Below are 24568 nucleotides of genomic sequence, written 5' to 3'. Positions count from 1 at the left end.
CCAACCCAACAAAACTGAAAATCCAGGCTATCACTCTTACTGAGAATATGCAAAATGTGAAAATAAAACCCATTAAAACATAATACCTTTGACTTTTACCAATATAAAAATGATAAAGTGCAGCTTCAGAAAAAGGTATTAATACCAGAACAAAGGCTAGGGTTCTCAGCAGTGGCATTTTGGAATGAAGTATCAAGTTCCTTTAACCTGGTTACTTTAAAAATGAAAGATTTTCTTTTTTTAACTTTTATTTTTTTAAGTTTATTTATTCATTTCTAGAGAGACAGAGTGAGTGGAGAAGGGGCAGAGGGAGAGGGAGAGAGAGAATCCCAAGCAGGCTCTGTACTGTCAGCGCAGAGCCCGATGCAGGGCTTGAACTCGTGAAACCTGAGATCATGACCCGAACCGAAACCAAGAGTTGGACACTTAACCGACTGAGCCACCCAGACGCCCCAGAAAGATTTTATTTTCTTTTGAAAAGTAAAGCTGTTTAACTTTAAATATTTAATCCTTTGTTTCTTTATTGATAGAATTAATAAAAACTGGGCCCAGAAACAGGGCTCACCCTTCTATCAACTGTTTCAATCTCCCAGCTACAAGGCCCATGATACTGATCCCTAGGTGACTAAAGCAAACCAGAAGACTTTAAAGCCAGTGAGCTCAAGGTGCTTCTTTTCACTAGGTGCTTTTACACATGTTAATCAAAATACATTCATTTTTCATGTTTGTTAATTTTCTTCTTTGGTATGAATTTTAAAGTACTATAACAGGTCATAGGCCACAGTAATTTGAAGGTGTTGAAGTGGAAGAAGCTGATGTTGCAAAACACACAGCTAAGAACATTTAGACCATGAAATACAAAAAAAAAAACAAAAAACCAAAAAACCAAAAAAACCACAACTGGATAGGAATGTAAAAAATGACTTCTTTTGCAGATCTGCAGATTACCAAGGTCCTAAATTAAAGCCAGCCAGCTCCATGGCACATATTTTGAGTTAGGGAAAAGAATGAGGTAAGATGATGCATATGATGGCATAAGAATGGTAAGAATACAGGGAGAAGATATCCCCAGTATGTTAAGAAGTGGCTATCATTAGGTCTTACTACACCACAGTACAGAAACTAGATTTAAACAACTCCCATACAAATATAATCTATTCCTGAAACAGTGGGTGGGGGTGGGGTAGGGTGGGCTGCGGGCCGCCCCTAAAAGGAAAAAAAAAGTTTTTAAAAGTTCTCCCTAGAAATCAGTGAAAATGCTTTTAGAGTAAATTGGAATTAACGGCAATCCAGTACCAAATTTGCAAATGTACTGCAGACCTCCAAGTACATACGTATCAATCAAATACTCTGCACAACAACTTCAGGAAAATGGCACACTTAATATTCAACAGCAAAATGTTCAGCAAAGCCATGCTAAGAATACTGCAGCATCTTAAAAAGCATGGATGAATTGCATTTTTCCAAATAGACGTAAACAAAAAAAATGAAATAAGAAAACACTAATGTTATGAGTAACTCTGAGGATAAACCAAAACTGTCACTGAGGGATTTTGCAGATGATAAAGCAGTATCATTCACTGTCCAAGACCTTACTTGCTGGTACAGTTGGGGTCTTAGCGCCGAGTTCTCAATCATTGTGTGAACCATGGTGATAATAGGTTCATTTTCTTTCATCTATTTCAAATCAGGAGGAGCATACAGCAAACATCAGTTTACAGCACAGCTAGATTTGAAAGACGACACTGTAAATATAGCCTCTACTTTAATATCTTCCTAATAGTGCAGTTGCTTACATTTTACCCCAAGGTTGTACAGATTTAACTTACATAAACCATTTCGAGCAAGTACTGAATGATGTTAAAATACTTCCAAAGTTATATAAAAGCTTATTAATTGCAATATTGCTACAACTAGGTTTTACCTTATGAATATAATCATATAGTCAATGAATATTTTTACATGTACTAGAAAAGATGATAAAGCAGCACGTCTTATTCAAAGAATAAAGCGCAAGGACCTACTTAAAAGGAGAAATGGCATAATTTGACTGTTTAGTAAAAAAGCTTAAAACAATATTCAGTTCTTTGTAAAGTTAATCAGAAAAATATTAGTCCTCTGCAAATATTAAAATCTTATAATAATCAGTATATCTTATTGAAATAATTACATATTTCATTAATGTTAATTTTGATAGATATCTGTAATACACCGTTTTGGATTTTTTCCCAGTATAACACCACGTGTAAAATTATTTCAAGGACATGCAGACTGAAATTTATTTAGCAAAGATCAATGTATCTCCCTAGTTCCTAAAAAGGCTGAAACCATATTTCACATTTCCAGCTATGTTGTACTTAATTACTGCCTCCAGAAAAATACTTGTTTTAGTAGGCTCTGGACTCAACAGCTAAAGCATTCAAAAGAGAATCATCATGACATATAGAGAGTAAAAGGCCAATGAAGATTGTACTGTTTATAAGCAGATAAGTCTGTTTATAATTGCAATTTGCAACATATAGTTTACATAGTTTTCTTCTGCATAGTATAGAAAATAAGCATTTTTATCATGGTTCACAAATGCTACTTTAGTGGCTTATTTAAATCTACAATAAAGGTTTACTAATCTTAAGATTAATAAATGCATCATGTAAGTAAAAAATAAGTCTTGAAAACTGTGTATCTAGACAATTTTATTTTCAGCCTAGTTACCAATGTTTCATGTCAATAAAATCTGTTTTGTCAAATAACAAACTGGCAACTGGTTTAACTTTTTTTTTCTAAAGTTTTATTCAAGCTAAATAATTTCTTTTTAAATGTTAACATCTGTATTATCAGTTAGACTCAAATTTCTTTTTCTCTCCTGCAATACTATCCCAGAAGGATGTATTGATATGTAGTTCAGAACACATTTTTTACGTTGTTGGAAAGTAACTTATAAACAACTACAGATGTTTTTTTTTCTTTAGGAGAAAAAATACTTTTATTATAGAAATTTAAGACCTCTTTATGTTTCCAAGTACCCTCTATATTTTACAGGAATGCTAATTATTTTATCTTAATCAAATGGTGATCTTGGAATAAATTGTTACTGCTTTTTGTTTTGGCTTACATTTGACTGTAAGGATACACATTTCATACAGCACAAGTAAGCTTAAGTCTCTATCTACTTCTAATTTTAATTTTCAAAGCAATCTCATCATTACTATTTTTCAATAACATGCCCTGGAAATTAGTCAAAAGAATACTGGATTCAGATTTTCTTGTGTGTGGTGGGTGGAGGTCAGGAGCATGAATGTTTTAAGAAATAATGGAGATCAGATAGCATCCAAATGTAAATGATACCCAAAGTCAAACTGAAATTGCCCATTGAGTCTTGGAAATCTGCCACCACAAATGGGCCACTGTGTCAAATGACTAGGTCAACATGGCTCACACCTCTAAGCAGAGCTTCAATAGAGTCAGATTAAGGACAATGTTCATACTCTAAGCTTGGCAAATTTATTTGAAGGGACAATATGGTTTTTGTAGAAGGATAATCAAGCCTGATTTATTTAGTGTACTACTTTGAGATGGTAAATATGCATGTATATACAGGGATGCCATATATGTGATTTAAAAATGTCTGTTTAACTTACATGTCATAGCTTATTAAATACTGAGTCACTGAGAAGGGTTCTTTGCAAGAAGAAACTAGCTTAGGAACAGAAAAACTAAAAGTAAAAAGAATACTTAAAATATACAGACTGCAGAGTGTTTCTGAGATCATTTCTGAAACTATTTCTCATTATGAAAAATTTCAAATATATGTACCAAATCCTAAAATATTAAAATTAGAAGTCATCTCTAGAAATCGACAGTTTAGTACAACAAAGGAATAAAAATGTTAGCAGCAATTATTTTGTTTTTTAATTTCAGAGAGAGAGACAGAGAAAGAATCTCAAGCAGGCTGTACGCTCAGCACAGAGTCTGATGCAAGGCTTGATCCCATGACCCTGAGATCATGACCTGAGTTGAAATCAAGAATTGGACACTCAACCCAATGAACTACCCAGGAGCCCCAGCTGCAATTGGGCTGTGGATTATTATCTTTCTCTTTCTCTACACTTTTTTTTTTTTTAATGTTTGTTTATTTTATTTAAGGGGGTGGGAGGGGCTGAGAGAGAATCCCAGCAGACTCTCCATTGTCAGTGCAGAGCCTGACGTGAGGCTGGATCCCACAAACTGTGAGATCATGACCTGAACGGAAATCAAGAGTTGGACACTTAACTAAGGCCCCCAAAGCACCCCTTTCTTTTCTCTATACTTCTCTGCATTTGCCAAGTTTCCTCCAGAGTAGATACTGCTTTTGTTTCTTTTTTTAATTTTTTTAATGTTTATTTATTTTTGAGAGAGACACAGAGACAGAGTGTGAGCCAGGGAGGGACAGAGTGAGAGGGAGACACAGAACCAGAAGCAGAGCTCGAACTCATGAACTGTGAGATCATGACCTGAGCCAAAGTGGGACGCTTAAGCGACTGAGCCACCCAGGTGCCCCAGACACTGCTTTTCTAATTTAAAAAGATACTAAAGAGTCAAGGATAAAAATATATAAACATGAAATAAACAAAATTAATGGGACAACCATATCCTCTGGCAAACACCCTTTGGTAATGCAAGGAAGCTAAGAAAAATTTTAGCACCATGTGTTCGTATCATGTTCAAGGCTGAGAGTTAAGGTGGAAGAACCCTACTGGAGTCATCTAGTATAATGAGGACCTGATCTAGAAAACTATTCTTATAAACCTTTAGTCTATCTTAGGAATCTGTATCCATGTCAGAAATTTATTAGGAAATATGTTAATTAAAAAAGGTAAGCTACCCAATATATTTATAAATACATGTAACTACCTTGTAATACACCCCCCCCCCCCTGCCATTTTTATTACATCTTCAGAAATCAAAATTCAAGTTTAGACCAGGGGTTCTGAACCCAACTCAAACTACCTGCAGAGCCTGAAAAGAATATAGACACCCTGATTCCCAGATAATTCTAATGGGCAACTTCAGAATCTTTGATGTAGACAATATCATTAAAACAAAAAGGTGACAGAGATGGGATAAGACAATCTATGGAAAGGCAGAAGAAGCAGGATCATTTCAGAATTTCCTAGGGCACCACACCTACCTGACCAAGAGCTGTTAGGATGGCTGAGTAATGGGCTGTTAAGAATGATCCTCAAAGGTGAGTGGTCCTGTATGTGGTGGCTCTACCTTTGCATGTGGTGTGCAACAGCTGAAGACAAGTGAACACAATAATCATGATCCAATATAGTGAGAGCTTGGTCCCTATGAAACAATTTCAGCAAGTTGACTGAACTTTCACTCTTTCCAGATTTATTGAATTGGAAATACTAGACCTGCTTTATCTCCAAATGTTCCTAGAAATAGGCTAGTGGTTCCCCTCACTGAAACACCTCTGAAATACTGTATATTTTAATACTTAGAAACTGCCTTGTTTCCGTAACTTACACTGAAATAGCACATTCTATTTGGCTTTTGTCATGTAAACTTTATAACAGCTTTTCAATTAAAGTAGTAAATTATGGCCTAAAAAATACATAATGCTCCATGAGCAAGTTGGAATTTCATTCTCAAGTTCTTAAAAAAAAAAAAATCCACCAATTCTCTTTTGGTTCGAATACAAGGATTCTAGACAGTATTATGATAGTGGTGTTAACAGTTGATGTATTTTGTTTTAAGGAAGCAGAGCAAGAAAAAGACTAGTACATGGAACATGTTTATGCACTTGAAAATGAGTTAAATAAATGCTTTGCTTCTAAATACTTTAATTCCTTGTTTGAAGTAACAGGTAATATAAGTTTATGTTTCATTTAATTGATAAATTGTAAAGCTATTAATAATAAGACATTATTTTATAATAATAAAAATTAGAATGCTTGATTCAGGCATTATACTATTTTCTGGACTTCAGCAATAAATAAGTAAACAAACGTGGAAACATCTTGCAAATACATTTAGGTAATGTCAATGTATTTCTGTTTAGAACAAAACCACCTATTTTTACTTGACATTTTAAAGTCTAAATGTTTAGAAAAACTACCTAGAAGGTCTGGTACTTAATTCTAGCCTCCTTCTCAGTTTTGAAGTATGCTGGGCTAATATAAACAAACAGTATTCTTTGATGTTACTCTCAGAAATAACTTAAAAACCCATCACCAAAAAACTTTTCAACACAATTCTATGTATCTGTGTCATACTTACTAGGCTCTTGAGCAGAACTTCCCAACTGACACCTGTGGGTTGGGAATGGATTACAGGTGTGGGGAGATAGGGACCACCTCAGTCCTCCCTGGGCCTAACCTGCTGATGACAGTGTGTCATTTAGTTCCTGCCAAGGCGCTGCACAAATATCATCACTTTCTACGTGTGCCATATATGAAAAAGATAAAAAGCACTAAGATAGTGTTTTTATTTCAGAAAAACTAGACTTTACTTCTTTCTTTGGTGTTTACTGTCATTATTTATCTCAGTAGTTCTCAAACCTGACTGAAAAAGAAAATGGCCTATGGACATTTAAAAACATATGGAGGGCTGGGCTCTGGCAATTCTGACTGGGGACTAGGGGAAAGAGGGCCCTGAGTATTGTACTTTCTTTCTGTCTTTTCTAAAGACCCACTGGTAGTTCTGATAGGAGATCAGGCTTGAGAACTATCTTGGCACTAATTCAAGTAATTGGAGGACTAATTCAACTGTCCCCAGTAAGGAATTTTTCAAGGTCCTGATGAGATGGTATTAAATGTTAATCAAGATATCTGCACAAATACCAAAGGACGAAAAATTCCAAACTATCTAAATACAAGGACTGCATCTACATTAAGATAATTATCTTTTCTTTGTATGAGATATAGCATTAAGATACTAACCTCCCTTAAAAAAATTCAATGAATCTCACACTTAGTAATATTGGTGGACTCAAGCATAATCATGGAGGACCTGGGGTGTCAGGAGTCCAATTTCCAATTGTGTTGTTCTATTTGTCTAGCAACTCCTAACTGTTTCAAAGTCTCTGTATAGAAATTAGATAAGCTACTAATGTAGAAGGACTAGGATATTCTAAATCATGAGATAAATGCTCCTGAATAATTTTGGGAGTAAGCGGCAGGAAAGAGAAAGATTAGTAGTGAGCAGAGCCAACCAAGACAGTCATTGATATAATTTAGCCTTGGAAAAGATTAATTCTTGAATCCTCCTGCAATATTAAGTAGTGGCTTAATTGGTCTTTAAAAATTTTATATAATAAATCATACAGAATAGTGTTGTCCAACAGACCTTTCTGTGATGATGAAAATGTTCTATACTGGTGTAGTCTAATACTGTAGACGTGTGCCTATTCTATGAGGAAAAGAATTTTACTTTTATAAAAATGTAACTAACTTAAAATTTAGTCACATATGGCTTAGTGGCTATCACAGTAGACACTAAGTTTAGAAATTCTACACAAGTAAATATAGTATAATTTTTTCCCTGATCTAGGTCTTATTCCCAGAAGGAGAAAACAGTTGCTCAAGCTCGGTCTTGTAATTGAGTTTGAGTCTAAATGCTGTGCTAACAGCTTCCTCCTTTTTTGGAGCAAGCAGTCTGGATGATTCTTATCTACCCCACAGAGCTTTTGTCCTGATAACCAATGAGAAGACCCATTTCTGTGCTGTCATTTTCCATTTAAATGGAAAATGGACTTTTCCCGAGTTCTTAATGACTTCTTAGGAAAAGAATTTTTAAGTTGAGAATCTGTCTTAACAATAGCAAAACCCCTGATGGCCTAATCACTGAAGAATTCATTTCTCAAGAATGTCCTCCTGTGTCTAGATCAATAAACTCTTAAGAAGTGTGGAAAGACTAAAATGCTAAAGAATTTGACATGCCTAGGGTGAAGCTTTGAGGAACGCAGGGGTCTTTATAAACAGGTCATTGAGATAATGACAATGTAAATGCCCTTCACTCTCATTCTAGGAACATCTGAAAGTCCAAGAACCTGAGATTGAAGGGTATGACTACCTATTGAAACTACTCATTGTTTAACGGGGAGCAGAGAAATCTGAAGTGACTTTCTAAATAGAGGAATGTAAATAAGTCTCTGTATAACTGATCGGGCAAAATACTGAGGTCTATTACTGTGAAAATTTTAAAGCAATCTGAATAAACTGTCCACGCTATATACGTCTTCTAAAAGTAAAATTTGGGGAAAATATTACTATTATTATATATTCAGAAGAATCAATGGTACTTTGAAAGATGCAGCTAGACAATATAATATTTTCTCTTTTTCTTGAAGGGAGGAAGATTTTAAAAAAAAGGAATAACAAATTGGGACACTAACATAGGAGTCAAACATATCTGATGTTCCCTTAAAAGAAAAAGCAGACACATTTCTAAGCTGGATGATGCAGTAAGTATTGGCTTCAGGATTACTGATAAGGTCCATTTATTGAGAAACATTATAAAAATACCTGAACCCAGCAGAACAAAAGAAGGGTAATCTCTACACTCACAACCTTACTTAAAACTGCTACATTTTTAGGGCCCCCATTTTGAGATACATGTACCTGTAGTATATTTTGAAGAAGACTTTAAAGGTCTCAGCTAATGTCTTTCCAAGTAATTTATTTATGTAATTTATTCACAGTGAGTTTCTACTTTTTTTACCTAGGGTCTTTTAAGTTTTTGTTTAATTAAAATCCTTTTACTATAGGATAAACTTTACAAACCTGACTTTACTTTAGTGGCTTAAACTATTTTCCTTGTTGAGCTATTCTTAACCACTGTTCCTTTGGCTTCACGGAATATATTACTATCTGATGCTAGCATCTTTATTCCTGGCATTCACAGGCAACCAGAAATATTAAAAGAATTCAAAATCAATTTTGTAAAAATGCTTTATTGTGGATATAATGTTTGATATGGTTATATTTTCCTCTTCTTTGCATGTATTTTAATACCATCTTAAAGGAACAAACATTCCAAAAGTGAAAGTCTGATACCTCTGTTAGTAAAAAAAGGTATTTGTTTTGGCTGTGGGTAAATCTACTACAAAATATATTTGAGCTTTAAATCAAAGTTAAAATATCTTCTGGATACAAGGATCTAGGTTTTATTAATAGCAATTGTATATTCTGAGTTACAATTAGCACTGAGTAGCAGATTTCCTATCATTATTTTAAAGATTTATCAGCTTATGTTTTAACTACATAATCATACTCTTAGGCCAATCTTAAAAATGTTTTTGGCATTTATGCTCAACTTTATTTCCTTCCTGGGCTTTGAAAATAATTAAAGAATCTACTTTGTAAGCACTAACTTCCTCCCTTACACTGAGCTCCATCAATCTCTGCTGAATGAATGTTCTGAAAAAATGAATAAAAATAAGATAGAAGCCAAAACTACAGACACTGGGCTACAAAAATATTTGCTTTTATAAATACAAAAGCGAACTGTATAAATATTATGCATTTTAGGAGGGGTGGGGAAATTGTCTTCATGTTCTTATCTAGGCAAATATAAGAACAACTCCATTAATGTTCAAGGAAGTCAAATAGATTTAAAAAAAAAAAAAGGGAAGAAAATTCATTAATACAATGTATTCATCCTAGCTTTGTGATTTGGGGCAAGTCATTAAACCTGGCTTCTGGGGACAAAGGTAACTGGCCCACATGCTACAGAGGCTTACATAGAAGAAGTCAAATGGGATATTGTATGTGCCAGTGCTTTGGAAACGGTAAAGTGTTACTTAAGCTGTTAGGATGAACAGGTACCGGACAGGTGCACAGTGTAGAGAATGGGATTGCTTTTAAAGTAGTATTTGAGAAACAATGAGTTGCTGGCTGAAAAAAAGGGATGACAGGGTAGGAAGAATTTCAAGGTTGGGGAGGTGGTAGAGAGGGGGCTTGGATGATAAACCAAAAGGAGACCTTATTTTGTAGCAAAAAATTTGTGAAATTTCTGGAGTTAGCTGAGAGACATAACGTGGCAGGTGCTTTTATTATTGCCAAGATTTTGTGATTAAATGGTAATAAGGAGCTTAGAATATATATTGGGTGTTATGATGGCCTCTATAATCCTGACTAAACACCATGAATATATCATATATTCAGTTAAACAATCTATAGAATCTCATGATTTTCCTGCTTTCAGTAAAATTGTTCTTAAAATACTTTAAATTCAAGTTTCAAGGTATTTTATTTATTTATTTATTTTTAAAAAAAAATTTTTTTTTTTTCAACGTTTATTTATTTTTGGGACAGGGAGAAACAGAGCATGAATGGGGGAGGTGCAGAGAGAGAGGGAGACACAGAATAGGAAACAGGCTCCAGGCTCCGAGCCATCAGCCCAGAGCCTGACGCGGGGCTCGAACTCACGGACCGCGAGATCGTGACCTGGCTGAAGTCGGACGCTTAACCGACTGCGCCACCCAGGCGCCCCAGGGTATTTTAAACTTTAATATTCGGTGGTGTTGGGCGGATGAGATATTAGGAGAACATAATATAACTCCAGGAAGCTGACTTAATTTTTCCATTTTTGTAGATCTGTATTCTTTCCACCCTTAGAGTGGTGGAACAAGAGAACTGTCATACCTTCGCTCCTTCTAGGTAGGCTGCCACTTATTTTTCTTTTCATCCACCAGGCAATCAGACTGCCATAGGCTGGTTATCAGGCTCTCCCAGCCATAGCTGGAGGTGGAGACTGGGTCTCATTTTTTTCTTTTCTCTCGAGGGCTTAAACCAGTTCTAGGTCTAAACAAACAGCTAAAGTAAAGGTCCTGATACTTCCCAAAGTCCAACGAGCTCTTTCCCAAGGATGATGTGCTCAATAAATGTTACATCATTCACGTTAAAGGTGAGCAGTATTTTGAACTAATTTTGCTTTTTAGTTTTTTGATCCGACTACTGAGGTATAAAAGAACAATTCTAAATTTGGACATGTTGGTCGGGTAATGAACTGAAGGCAGAATGTCCAAGCGCAGATTTTCCATAAGCAACTAGAAACACATAACTGGAACTGCAGAGAGAGGTGTTTTAGATACCTTTGTGCCTTTTTCCACATCTTACTGGCCCAACTTTTGTTTCAACTCTTGCTGAGCCAACCAATTCATGTATTGGGACCCACTGGGTGCTAATGCATGTATAACCTCAGTGTGTTGGAGAGTTAGTCTCAAGAGGCAACCCTTGGTCAAAGGAGGATGGGAGCCAGTACAAATGCTTTCTTTTGTTGGTCAGTCGGGCAATTCTGCAGTGTTTCTTTCATCAACAAGTAGTAGTCAGATGAGGCCCAACATGCCTATGGCAGTTGCTAATATATTCTCTCCTTCCTTGCTCACTCTCTTTACTGCTGTGCCTTGGTATCACTTCCCAAAGTAAACTTCCTGAGAACAAGCCCACATCAAGGACACACCACAGGCTCTGCTTCCTGAGAGAAATCCAGGGGCTAGAGATGAAGAATAAGAGACAACTAGTAAAATGTGTGGATAAATGCTCGGTTGAAAGAACACTAAAACCCAGAGAACTTCCCCTATTAAGGCTGAGATGAGTGAAAACAGTTAGCAAAAAGGGATAGATTAATTACTAGTAAGAAATAGGAAAGTCATGATAATAATATGTAGGCAGTGATAGGCCAAGAGATCAGAGAGTTAACACATATAAGTCCTTCCAAATTTTCAATTCTAATCTACCCACTATTTATTTTAGCCTTCTTAGAGTTCTGCCATTATGATGTCATACACTGCTTCAGAACTTTCTGGGTATCATCCCCCTCTCCCCAATATTTCTGTGATTAAATATGCAGAGGAAGGGAGAGACAGAAAAAGAAGAATGAGGTGTGATGGAGAGAAAGGATCACTCTTAATAGCACGGCATAAAAAAACACATATTCTATACCATGTAACTAGTTAGTTAATAAATGTTAAAGTAACATACTTCCAATTTTCTAGTTTCCTTAGTTTGCTTTTGCCAAATGCCTATTCTACATCCCCTAGAAACATTATCTCAATCATCCCTAAAAATAGAAGCTCCAGGACCCCTTGAAATATTAGAGAAAATGGGATCTTTGCTTAATAGCTCAACAGAACAAAGTTGCTGAATTGACATGAACAATGAAAGCCATCAAGAATCTCTTCAATCATCTTGTTAGCATTTCTTCCCTTATAGGGAAGCTGTCTTTCATGAACACAAAGAATGAAATGCAAAAACGTACTTGGATTTTTACCTTGAATGGTTCCAGTACCAATTACATATATTCAGTTAATTGTTTCTTTTTACATTTCCCTTGGCATAAGTATGTTTAAAGGTGGCCAGAGTCTGTGTCTGCATAGTTTTTTCACTATTGTTTCTTGAAAGGATATAGAAAGCATAATGGTGAGGAATGTCCACAGCAGCCAATGGGGAATATCAGACTTCTTCCAAAAGTCATTAGTAGCTTTAGCACACAGTTCATAAAATATTCGTATTTATAAAAAGAATTACATCATAAAATCTCAATGCTAATACAAAATCTTTGCAAATTATAAGGTTTAGTTTACTCTTCAAGATTTTTTTATTTTTATTTTTTCATGGATAAACTATTTTATTTTTTCATGGATAAACTATTTTATAGTTCTTTTTTCTTTTTTTAAATTTTACTTTTTTAACTTATTTTTTTATCTTTTTAAATTTGCATCCAATTCAAGATGTAGTTTTAAAAGTTAGTATTAAAACAAAATGATTTTATCTTCCCCACAAGCATCTGATAAAACTTAAAAAAATATATTGATAAGACACAAGGATGTAGCTATTGGCTGTTGCACCTTTTAAGCATTTTTATTTTTTAAATATTTTTATTTTTAAAAGATTTATTTATTTTTGAGAGAGACAAAGGCAGAATGCGAGTGGGTTAGGGGCAGAAAGAGAGGGAGACACAGAATCCGAAGCAGGCTCCAGGCTCTGGGCTGTCAGCACAGAGCCCGACGCGAGGCTTGAACTCGCAGACCGTGAGATCTTGACCTGAGCTGAAGTCGGACAGGCAACCGACTGAGCCACCCAGGCACCTCTCCTCTTAAGCATTTTAAAAAAAATGTTTATTAAAATTTTTAAAAATGTTTATTCATTTTTGAGAGACAGAGAGAGGCAGAGCATGAACAGGAGAGGGATAGAGGGAGAGGGAGACACAGAATCGAAAGCAGGCTCCAGGCTCTGAGCTGTCAGCACAGAGCCTGACGTGGGGCTCAAATCCACAAACCGTGAAATTATGACCTGAACTGAAGTTGGATGCGTAACCCACTGAGTTACCCAGGTGCCCCCACAAATATTTATTTTTGAGAGGGAAAGAAAGAGAGTGCACTCAAGAGCACGTGAGCAGGGGAGGGACAGAGAGAGGGACAGACACAGAATCCCAAGCAGGCTCTGTGCTGTCAACACAAAGCCCCATACAGGGCTAGATCTCACAAATTGTGAAATCATGATCTGAGCTGAATTCAAGAGTTGGATGCTGAGCCACCCAAGTGTCCCTTAAACATTTTTATACAACAAAGAACACCGTAGGTAAGCTTGGGCTATATTTTTCTTTTATTATACTATGGCAAACTGCTTTTTCAGGAAAAACGTCCAGTTTTTCCATGAGAATTTGAGTATAATAAGATCCTTTAGCCATCTGATGTTAAAGAATATACTATTTGATGCTACATCTGGAAATAAGTATGTTCCAGCAGCAGGTAGACAGCTCCAACTGGGTAAATCAACTTCATTAATTACTGGAACAGAGGCATATTGTTTTCACAAAGAATTTTTGAGTACATGGGGAAGAGACAATCTGCAATCTGAGTGTAGCTGAGATCTGTGTCCTCCTTTCCCTTTCTCAAGCAAATGTTTCTGATGCAATTAACTATGATGAGTCTTGAAGGGAGAGGGGTAAAGGCAGAATGTCATAATTTTAAGGGCATTCAATGTTACAGTATTTATATTTAAAAGATGAAAAAATAAAATAACTGCTGCAGTATCAGTGCAAGTAAAGCTTAGATGTATAGAAGTCAAACTCCATTTACTATAACAAGTATTCTATTCTATTTTTTATATTTTTTTTACTGTAGCAAGTATTCTTAAAGGAGGAGGTTAGCTACTGGAGTGCTAGTATAAAATCAGAGTGGGGTGAGGAGCAGTGGTGGTGGAAAGGGTTGGGATATGTTTAGTGTACCCACAAGGGGGCAGCACACTGACAAAGGCCTGTGAAGCATGGCCCCAAGTTCCTTGATCCTTCTATCCATGTCTTCCTACCAATTTCTTAGTATCTCATTTTCTGTTATCATTGCCTACATGGAAAGCTGGCTGAAAGTTTTAGGAAGAAGGGAAAGGGAAAATCATCTAAACTGTCTCATAACTGCTTTTTACTCAATAACAGGGGAAAGTCAGAAAAAGCAGGTGAGGAAGAAAGAAACAAATGGAAGGAAGAGCTAAAATAGGGTGGAGAATATGGACAAAAGGATGGAATCGTTCTCATTTCCCCATTCCTATTAATCCTCCCTTCATGACTGACCAAAAAAGTTATGTATTTATTCATTTTATAAATAGAATCTGGATGAGGTACATGAAGTATATCCAGTTAGGATTATTGTACATTCACAGGTTATCTTAAAATTCACAAAAATGACAAATAAACCCAGCCTGGTCTTATTAAATGTAGTCTGTGAATAGTCTACTAATTGGGCTGTAAAAGCACAAGCAAATGATAATAGTGTACTCCAAAATGAAACAAAAAGCAGAAGATAATTCTGCTATATAATTAGTATAGCTTTTGTTGTTTTTAAAAACACTTTAGTACAGAACTCATCCTCAAAATGTGGTTAATCAGAAGCCAAATTATACTGCTCAAGTTATGGGGGACCAGAAGTCAAGATTTTTGGATTGATTGTATAATATGCAGATCTTCAGAATTACAGGGTAAGGCATTTTTATTTTTCATTTGTTATAACCATTCTGATATCAGAAATGAATTTACCTCTGAAGCAACTCAGAAACCACACTTGGTTCTATTTTTCATGGACAGTGATAGCAACTGAGAGAATTTCAATCAATAAAAAACTTTCTTTTGACTAGCTCCCAAGAGGCAGGAGAAAGACTACATTTTGCTGCTGGCCTTAAGTTATTCTAACGATGTATTTGAGCTAGGAGAACAAGTGTTGAAAGTGAGTATTAATTAGTACATGTTCATTTGTAGGACATATTGTATAAAATGTGACCAGAGCCTTTTCTTTTGACTTTCAGATTTTAAAATCTAGCTTCCAATTTCTAGTTATGAAAAAACTGCTGATTTTTTTTATATACTGGGCAAACAATAATGCCTATAAAAACAATAGACTTGGCAATCTAAAATAAGTTACTGGCAGTAACAAGATTAAAAGCTGGAAATGCTTTCTTTTTTTTTTAAACTAGAAGTGTTTGAGCTGAATGAAAAAAAAATTTCATTAAAATGGAAAATGATCGAGAATTCTTTTTATATAACTTAATAACTTTATTGTTGATATAAAATATAGAACAGTTCAAAAGTAAATGTTTCATTTACATTAAATGTAATTATTTGAAACCATAAAAAATTTTGATTTATTTAAAGAGGGATTTTTCTTTAGGAAACCTTAAGGATCTATATATTTAGGCATATCTGAGTTTCTGGGCAAAGTTTCCACCTTGTTTCTATATATTGTCTATTTATTGCCTAAAAATGGCCCAAATTTTTCCATCAGAAACAGTCTTATTTTGATCATGCAAATTAGCATTCAAACAATTACTGTAGTTCTTTTCATTACTACATTTTAAAATTGGACTAATATACTTTTATTTCAGGATCTAATATAAAAAAAGGCAACTACTAGAAAACCTCTGCTGATGTGTAGAGGCAATAGAGAGGATCACTTAAAAGTCGAGATTTTTAGAGGCCACCTGTAGACCACTAGCCTGGTCCTCTCCAACAACAAAGGCTCAGTGGAGCACACTTCCAGAGTACCAAGGGCAATAGAAACCTCAATTGGATCTGGGTCACTTAGGTAAAGGGAAGAAACAGCTCAACCCGGGAAAGGGAGTTGAGGAGAAGTATCTTAGCAAATGGTGGTGTTTTCAATATATTCACCTGTCTTTTCCTAGGATTTCTTTTTTTACGTTTATTTATTTTGAGAGAGGGAGAGCATGCAAGCGTAAGCAGGGGAGGGAGAGACAGAGAGGGAGGGAGAGAATCCCAAGCAGGCTCTGCACTGATGGCTCAGAGTTGAAATCAAGAGGTGGATTCTTAACCAACTGAGCCACCCAGGTGCCCCTCCTAAGTTTTTTTTTTTAAGTTTCTCTATGCTCAACGTGGGGCTTGAACTCACAACCTGGAGAGTCACATGTTCCACGCACTGAGCCAGCTAGCAAGCGCTGGGATTTTCTAAAGCTCTTTGTCTCTGTAATTCTGGTTTTGATTTATTGAGGTAAGTAATAAATTATAATGAACCATTAGGTTTATTTCCAGAGATACTATATAACTTTAGATTCCCATTTATATCATTGTTTTTTACACCTAATTTTTGAAATATCCCTTTATTTTTCAGAACTATTGCTAGCTTTACAGACAAAAGAGCTTTTATGAAAGTTATTTACCAATGCATCTTAGAAGCTTTCTTGGCAGTGTGGCATTTTGAGGGAAGACTTCGTGTCTTTATTAGATTACTTTCAAAGTGTGAATATACACCGTGGTTAAATTTCAACAGCAGTCTCTGGAGTGGAGACTGGAATTTGGACTCATGAAATGCTGATTTCTGAAGCTTTCCAATTGGCAAAATCATGACAAAAACATGTTGTGGGACAAAAAATAAACTCTATATTAAAAAAGTATATTTCTTTTAAAAATTATCAAACACGACTGAACAGTTTTTAAAGGGTCATCCTAATGCAAAATCCCTCTTTAAATAGAACTAATTTAAAGCAGTACCTTATTATTTTAAGGAGGCAAATATAAATATGTAAACATTTGTCTTATGACATTTTCCACAGTAACCTCTTTCATTTGGTAAAATGCTCAAGTTTGAATTGTTTTGAAACAGGCTAAAACAAGTTATCGCTTGATTTATATAGATAAAAAAATGCATTCACAGGACGAAATTCAGTGTTTAAGAACATATCAAAAGCTCCCATAAAATTAAAATTAAATATTAATAGAGAATTTCATAAAAACTAAAATATGGAAAAAGCAGTCCCTGTTCATGAACTACCATTCACCCTAACCATCCGCACTCACTGAGGAAATGGTAGGAACTACAGCCCACTGTAAAAATGATTCTACAGAGCTTAGTGAAGACCAAACACCAGGAGATGGCAAACAAGGGCTGAAGTTACAGAATTAAAAATGGTCACCATACTTTTCACCCATAGCGAAACTACCCTTTGAGAGCACAGCACACCCGCCCCCTCTTGATCTTCCAACAAGGCATTCACAGTTTGGTACCTAGTTCTTTAATCAGGTCAACCCCAAGCAGAGATAAACCTAATGAGTAGGAGCTTTCTTGGGATAAGAGAAGGGAAGTCTAGAGAATTCAGGCTCCCAATTTTCCAGTGACCCAGTATTGCTCCTTACACTCACAACTATCCTTTTTACTTGTTTATTTTGGTATTACTGAATTCACCGTTAGGAATTTCTTATTCGGTTACTTATAAAAGTCATGCTATTAGTTCCAAATAACCTGGAAAACTAAACTACATTTGAAAAGTTCTAGTAGGTACTTTAAGCAAAAAAATTCTACAAATCCCACCTGATGATCCAAATATATGGTGTTCCTTTGAAGATGATGTGAAAGAATTTCATTCTAGTAGGCATCAATCAAGAAACAAAGGGATAGAGAAAGAGGGTGTAGAATTCATGAAAAGGTCAATTTTGAAATAAGAAAAACAGGTAGTTTACCACAACCTATTATATCATGGTACACAACTTTCACATACATGCTCCCTGTAAATTGTACAGATGACATATTAAATTATTAAAAATTACACTTAGTTTTGTAAGAAATTAAATAGACATGCACAGAAGCTAAAATATTCAGCAGGAAAATCCTTCAAATGGCTTTAGCAGATTCAATGTTAGAAGTTTTACATGTTAATACTTTTCTGTGACACAGTACGACTTCTTTGGATGTTTCTCATATAACCAGAGGCTATTAAACCCTTTGAGAAATGTTTATATGTGTTCATTCTTTTAGTCAAGAACGAAAGAAATATCTTAATCTCTGACATTTATAAGGCAGTATTATTACAGTTACAACCAATTTTCAACTCATTACTTTCCAGGAAATTATAGGACTTTTCAATCATCTGTTTCATCAGCTGTGGAAGCTACGGTACAAGGGGAATGAAGTCTGTATGCATTTCCTTCCTCACGACCAAAAGTTGGTGGGTGAGTGGGCTGGAAGGCCAAGAAGAAATCCATCCTACCCGTATTTCCCTTTAATAACATATAAATAAGTGAATTCTCAAAGGGTCAATAGGAGATCATAATGTCACTGCAATGACTGTATGGGCTCATGCTCAACACTAATGACACCGATCAAACTGATTAACGAATGGCTCAAGGTAAGTGGTAATGGCAGATGACACATACAAAACTCTTCATAGCTGACCTTTGGGCTGTGGGCCTCAAGTTTCAGCTGCATGAGCTGTGCTAATGTATGCTCCCGGACACTACTCAGTTCGGCCTGCTGCCGTCTCAGCTTTATTAGCAGCAGCGTAAGCTCCTCTGGCTGAAGGAGTACAATTTAAGAATCCAAACAGTGGAAAACAGATTAATTGTTGTCTTAAGTGACAGATATTAAACCAAGATTTCTTGGCAAGTTTCCTCTTACGGTTGACATCAAACATAGTGCCTAGGCACTATGATGATAGGTCCTACATAAATGCATAGATATCTAGAGAAATAGAAGGAACAGTGTTACTTTAAAAGATACAGCAAAACAACAGTATATTAAGGCACTTTCTCAGAATTCATGAGAGAATACTAAATGTTAAGTATTAAAAAGCACAATGCCAAAAAACAACTGTAAAGGTTTGTACATAAGAGTTATTAAAAAATTATCATTAAAAGATATTTTTAAGTGATGCCTAAGACTTTTACAGCAATAGAACAATACCTGCATGTCCAACATTCTATTTTAGAGACAGAAGGTAAATAAAAAGCATTCAAATTCATGTAAAACTTGGATGATATCTTCATATTAAACTCAGTACCTGGGGTCTATTAATTGCTTCCCAGTTATATTTCTAAATGTCACTGCTAATGCATTCACAGGATATTTTAAATAACCAAAGATCAGTTTTTATTTTTTAAGGGGGGGGGGGGATGGACACCATTTAATACCAACAGAAAGGTTCCATGAGTACATAAACTCTCCTCCCACACTCTGGTTCCTGATTGGTTACTATGAACACTAAGACGAATAAATTTTCAAAGGTAGATAAAATTCCTTAACAGGCCAATCTGATACAGTTTTCTTTGTTAGAAATGCAATAAAGTATGGTCATTGGCAGTCTTATAGGCTGTAAAATATTATTTGATGTTTCTGTGAGATTTGTTATGATTAAAAACTGCAGATGGGCAAGAGAGAGACTCATCACTTCAGGGCTACAGCGTGGTCTTAAAACTTCCAGGCCAAAAAATGGTCCTGAGATTGATTTATATTGCCTATAACACAGTATTACACCAGCTCTCTTCTGTTCATTTGCCATGTCTTTATATTCTATACAATTTTTTTAAGGGACAGAAATAATTTTTAACTGTTATTTGAAATTTTATATGAAATTTTATTGCCTTTAGGTGAGAAAAATGTCAGAAGTAAGTAAGAGTTACTACGGGATTCTTCAGATAAAGCTATCTATGTAGATGAGACAATGCTCTTTTATATTAAAGAGTAAAAGAATGTGTATGTGTGTGACTTAAGGAAGAAATTTCACGACAGGAGAAGAATAACTGCTTTTGTTCTGATGCCAACCACATCTGGTGACCTCGTGACTATGGGAGAGCCCAGGTCTTATGACCACCATATCAAGCTCTTGAGGTCTTGCCAAGGAGAAGGTAGGGTTGTATAAGGGATTCAGACAGTCTAAGACCCAGAGTGGTATTTGAAAAAAATATCAAAAGAAGGAATTTTGAAACTCTGGTTTATTATTTACTGAGTTAAAAAGATTAAGACATTTTCAAAAGGATGAAAGATTCAAGTTTGCTACATATTTGAATTTTGAGGCAAAATAAAAACGGGCACATTTTTTGACCCACAAAGGTGATAAGTACATTTTATCCTAACTATCCACTAGAGGGAGCAAGGCAGAAGATAAAAATTCATAAGACGATACTTAGCATTATCTTACGATAAATGTCTGTTTCTTGGCAGATCACCCATCTAATATTTAAAAATTACAACATTTAAAAGTTTTCAGTTTTACTCAAGCAATATTTATAACCTTTAATAAATAAGCTGGAAACAGTTTAAAGCCAGGACACCTGTCTTATATCTTAGCATGTAAAAGACTCAGAGATGAAATAAAACAACATCTGCAAAACACATAAGATGAATTTGTTTTGATTCCTGCAGGAAGAGAATTTTAAATGAACAACTATATAGATCCTCAAATCACATCTTCACAGGAACTGAGACTACCTACTGATATTAATGCACAGATAAAACAATGCCATTAAAATAAAATGAAGTAATGAAAGTCATCTTTTCTATTTAATGTGAAGAATAACAGTGTCCTGGTAATAAAACTCCTTCCCAATTTGAACGTAATACTGACAATGAAATGGTAATGGTAAGTACTTGCTTGCACCTAGTATTTTTATAGTCTCTCTCTGCATAAATATGTAAATCAGTTTTTTCCTCTCTAAAGTAGTTAATCTATGCAAAAATTTATGGGAGAAACTTTTTTTAATTTTTAAATTTTATTTATCTGAGAGAGAGAATGAATGTGGGGGAGGGGTAGAGAGAGAGGGAGAGAGAGAATCCCAAGCAGGCTCCATGCTGCCAGCAAAGAGCCTGATGTGGGGCTCGATCCCACTAACTGTGAGATCAGGACCTGAGCTGAAATCAAGATTCGGATGCTTAACAGACTAAGCCACCCAAGTGTCCCCTAGGAGAGACTTCTTAATAGGCCCATAGTGTGACTACACACAGTTGCCTGCTAGATTTGTTCCACTCATCAACAACTCCAACTTCTGTTTTAAGAATGAGGGAATCGGGGCACATGGGTGGCTCAGTCAATTGAGCATCTGACTCTTAATTTCGGCTTGGGTCATAACCTCACGGTTCGTGGGTTCGAGACCCCATGTTGGGCTCTGCCCTGACAGTGCAGGGCCTGCTTGGGATTCTCTCTCTCAGTCCCTTCCCACTTGTGTGCTCCCTTTCTCTCTCAAAATAAACAAACTTAAAAAAAAAAAAAAAAAAAAAAAAAAGAAGGAGGTAATCAACATCCAATAAAGTAAAGAAACCCACCCAGGTTATACAATAAGCCCTGAAAATATAATCTCATATTTAGGCAATATGACATTTTGGGAGATTTCTCTAGTCAGATAGAGAAGTGGCTGCACGATCCCAAACTCTTCTGATGAGCTCTCTTTCACAAAAGTAGCAACGGTTTTTCTTTGGGAGGAACCTCTCTGAAAATTCAAACTTAAATGCTCTGTAAGATATGTGCTATCATGTGTAGCACATAAATAAAACATGATATGATAAATAAAAATACTGAACTCACCGTTTTGCCTTGGAGGCTCTGGGGACTAACAGACTGTAAAGTCAGGCCAGCTGGCATTGACCTTCTGTCAGGCACATAGACATGCTAGGAAAATAAAGGTACAATATAAATTCTGTGGTCAATGTCAATGATGTGAAATCTTAAATTTACATTATAAAGTATCATTTAAAATTTGTTATTAGTGCTAATGAAAGTAGATATTAAAAGTTAGTTGCAAATGTTATCTGAAACTGTATCAATGACCTTTTCACATTAACACCTATTACTTTACAGGCATACCTAGGAGATACCGTGAGTTCAGTTCCTGACTACTACAATTAAGTGAATTATGCAATCAAGCGAGTCAAATGAATTTTTTGGGTTCCCATTGCATGTACAAGTTATGTTTGCACTATGCTGCTATTAAATGTGCAAAGGCATTATGTCTAAAATATATATATATATATATATATATATATATATACCTTAATTAAAAGATACTTTACTGCAAGAAATGCTAACCATCATCTGAGCTTTCAGTGAACTGTAATCACTGATGACAGATCCCCATAACAAATAGAACAGTAAAAGAATGGTTTGAAATAATGTGAGAATTACCAAAACATGACAGAGACAGAAGTGAGCAAATGCTGTGGGAAAAATGGTGCTGAGAGACTTGCATGACACAGAATGGGAGCAAACTTTAAATCTGTAGAAAATGCGGTACCTACAAAGTGCACTAAAGTGAAGCACACAAGAATGAGGTATGCCTGGTGTTTACGCTTTAAATGAATTTTTTACCCATCTCTGATTTTGTAATAGCAAACACTGGTCATGTGGAAAGTGCTGGTTCGGTGAATTCTGCAGATGTTGACACATATCAGTATACAATACCAGTAACACACATTTGTTAATACTGCTGATCTTTAAGCACCAGAAAGCTGTCAAGCTCACAGTGGCAGATACAACATTTCCAAAATTCTAATTTTTGCTTGAAAGCTCAAATTTGTCATCAGTGACAAATACTGTTGGTTGTTTTCCTGGAAGTGACAGGATAGCATTTCACTCTGAGAAGTGTCTGTCAAATACTGAGTGTGAACAACCGTAGAGTGTCTGTCATTCATCCTTTCAAGTAAAAATGGTGTTTCAGGAAAAAAGGAGCTAGTTCAGCTTGCAACTCAATCACACGTATCTTTTTCTGAGTCAACCTTGATGTTAGTAGTTTGGTACGCAAGAGAAATGCTTTATGCACCATTTCCCATTTCATCGCACACACTATGAAAATGATGTATAATGAAAGGTCAAGATTGAATAAAATTATCTTTTATTGCTTCATCAAAGGGATTTTTAAGTGAATTTAAAAATTCACAGTTGGGAGCTGCCCCCCTGATTTACGCTAATGTGCCAGTACCCATCGTTGCTTTTGCACTCAGAAAATGGTAACGCAATGAATGATGTCTTATTATTGCCATTATAAAAATAGTTTTGAGCTTACAGACTAGCCTCCTTGCAAGGGTCATGGGAACCCCACAGGGGTCCACGGACATATTTTGGGAACCAATGATCACATCAAGGAAAATGACAGGAGAGTTTGAAAGAAAATTTTGGCAATGTTTAAGAAGTTTTTTGGGAAGAGGAGTAGACCAGTAGTTGATTAGGAACTAGACAGAGAGCATACATTCATTTTATATTTGTTTTTGAAACAGATGATACATTTAGGTCAAAAATAATAAAAAATGCTAATTCCCAGGAGAACATGTTTCAACCACACACTATTGAATCAGATTTCTCTTAAATATTGTTACCATTTTTTTTTTTTAAATCAAAGATGATTTAGTTATTGGATGTACAAAGTGACAAAACACTGAACTCCGTTATGATGGAGTTCAACGTGAGCCTTTTTTGGTGAGGCAAACTAAAGCTGCCTCCAAGAAGAAAAATTCCTGACTGACTTATTCATTTCTAACTAATGCTTATTTATGGAAAACATACACCTTAATTTATATCAAACATATACTTTATGCAATGTTATAACTGAAGGATTCAGTCTGTCAGAGGGATAAGAAAAGGTACATTTTAAAATGGTGTAAAGTAAGAAATTCTTTAGAATTAAAAAGAAAGTGACAGAAAAATTCCTTTTCATTTTAGGATAGACATTAAACAACTGGCTGCATACAGGCTGAATGATCAAAACATGTGCTTTAGTATTATAAAAAGCTAACCAACACAAAAGCTAATTATTTGAATTAACTCCAAATAGTCTACTAAGCAATGCTTAAACCAACTTCATGTACAAATTAAAACACGATCTCTATGTGTATCTTAATTTTTAAAAAGTATATATGCCACCATGCATTGTTATCCTAATATTAAATTGGGTACATAAGGAGATGATTTCAATAAGCCACATATGCAGCTGGTTAGAAGAGATTAGCACTTTTCTTAAAAAAAAAAAAAAAAAGTTTATTTATTTTAAGAGAAACCAAGAGTAAGAGTGAGAGAGTGGATGGGGGGAGGGGCAGAGAGAGGGAGAGAGAATCCCAAGCATGCTCTGCACTAACAGTGGGGCTCAATCTCATGGTCTCATGAACCATAAGATCCTGACCTAAGCCTATACCAAGAGTCGAATGCCTAACCAACTGAGCTACACAGGCGCCCTGAGGTCAGCACTTTTATCTTAGCAAAGTGCAGGATGAACCTGATGCAAGAATACAAGTATGCTGCTGGAAGACGACAGGAATAGAATTTTCAAGTGTGTGAAGAGCCAATAAAAATGCAAGTGGTCTTAACCTACATGGAAAGCTGATGAC

At 35.5% G+C, this 24568-nt stretch overlaps 1 protein-coding gene and 1 long non-coding RNA gene across 32 annotated transcripts in view; one reads left to right on the top strand and one right to left on the bottom strand.

Annotated features, from left to right (window-relative positions):
- The window catches only part of PLEKHA5 (pleckstrin homology domain containing A5), a 245399-nt gene that overhangs the window by 46455 nt on the left and 174376 nt on the right, over window positions 1-24568 (bottom strand). For 15 of the 28 annotated variants that reach the window (XM_045464741.1, XM_045464749.1, XM_045464756.1 and 12 more), the window contains 4 exons: window positions 21780-21863; window positions 18659-18778; window positions 17798-17851; window positions 1597-1677 (listed from right to left, as the gene is read on the bottom strand). In XM_045464741.1, the coding sequence (XP_045320697.1) occupies window positions 1597-1677; window positions 17798-17851; window positions 18659-18778; window positions 21780-21863 (339 nt within the window). Of the gene's footprint in view, window positions 1-1596; window positions 1727-17797; window positions 17852-18658; window positions 18779-21779; window positions 21864-24568 lie in introns of those variants that run through there. The other 13 variants (XM_045464758.1, XM_045464763.1, XM_045464764.1 and 10 more) reach the window with 5 other exon arrangements.
- LOC123591038 lies at window positions 11795-24258 on the top strand. Of its 4 annotated transcripts, none has more exons than XR_006709088.1 (5): window positions 11795-11869; window positions 18330-18431; window positions 19991-20106; window positions 20624-20840; window positions 22053-24258. It is a non-coding gene; the product is annotated as an uncharacterized LOC123591038 (long non-coding RNA). The 4 variants fall into 4 exon arrangements; XR_006709089.1 differs by having other exon boundaries at window positions 18330-18435; XR_006709086.1 differs by lacking the exon at window positions 11795-11869 and adding an exon at window positions 16395-16480.

This window comes from Leopardus geoffroyi, chromosome B4, assembly GCF_018350155.1.
Source record: "Leopardus geoffroyi isolate Oge1 chromosome B4, O.geoffroyi_Oge1_pat1.0, whole genome shotgun sequence".
NCBI classification, from domain to species: Eukaryota; Metazoa; Chordata; class Mammalia; order Carnivora; family Felidae; genus Leopardus; species Leopardus geoffroyi.
The sequence above is the reverse complement of the archived record's forward strand: the minus strand, read 5'-3'. Positions and strand labels throughout refer to the sequence as shown.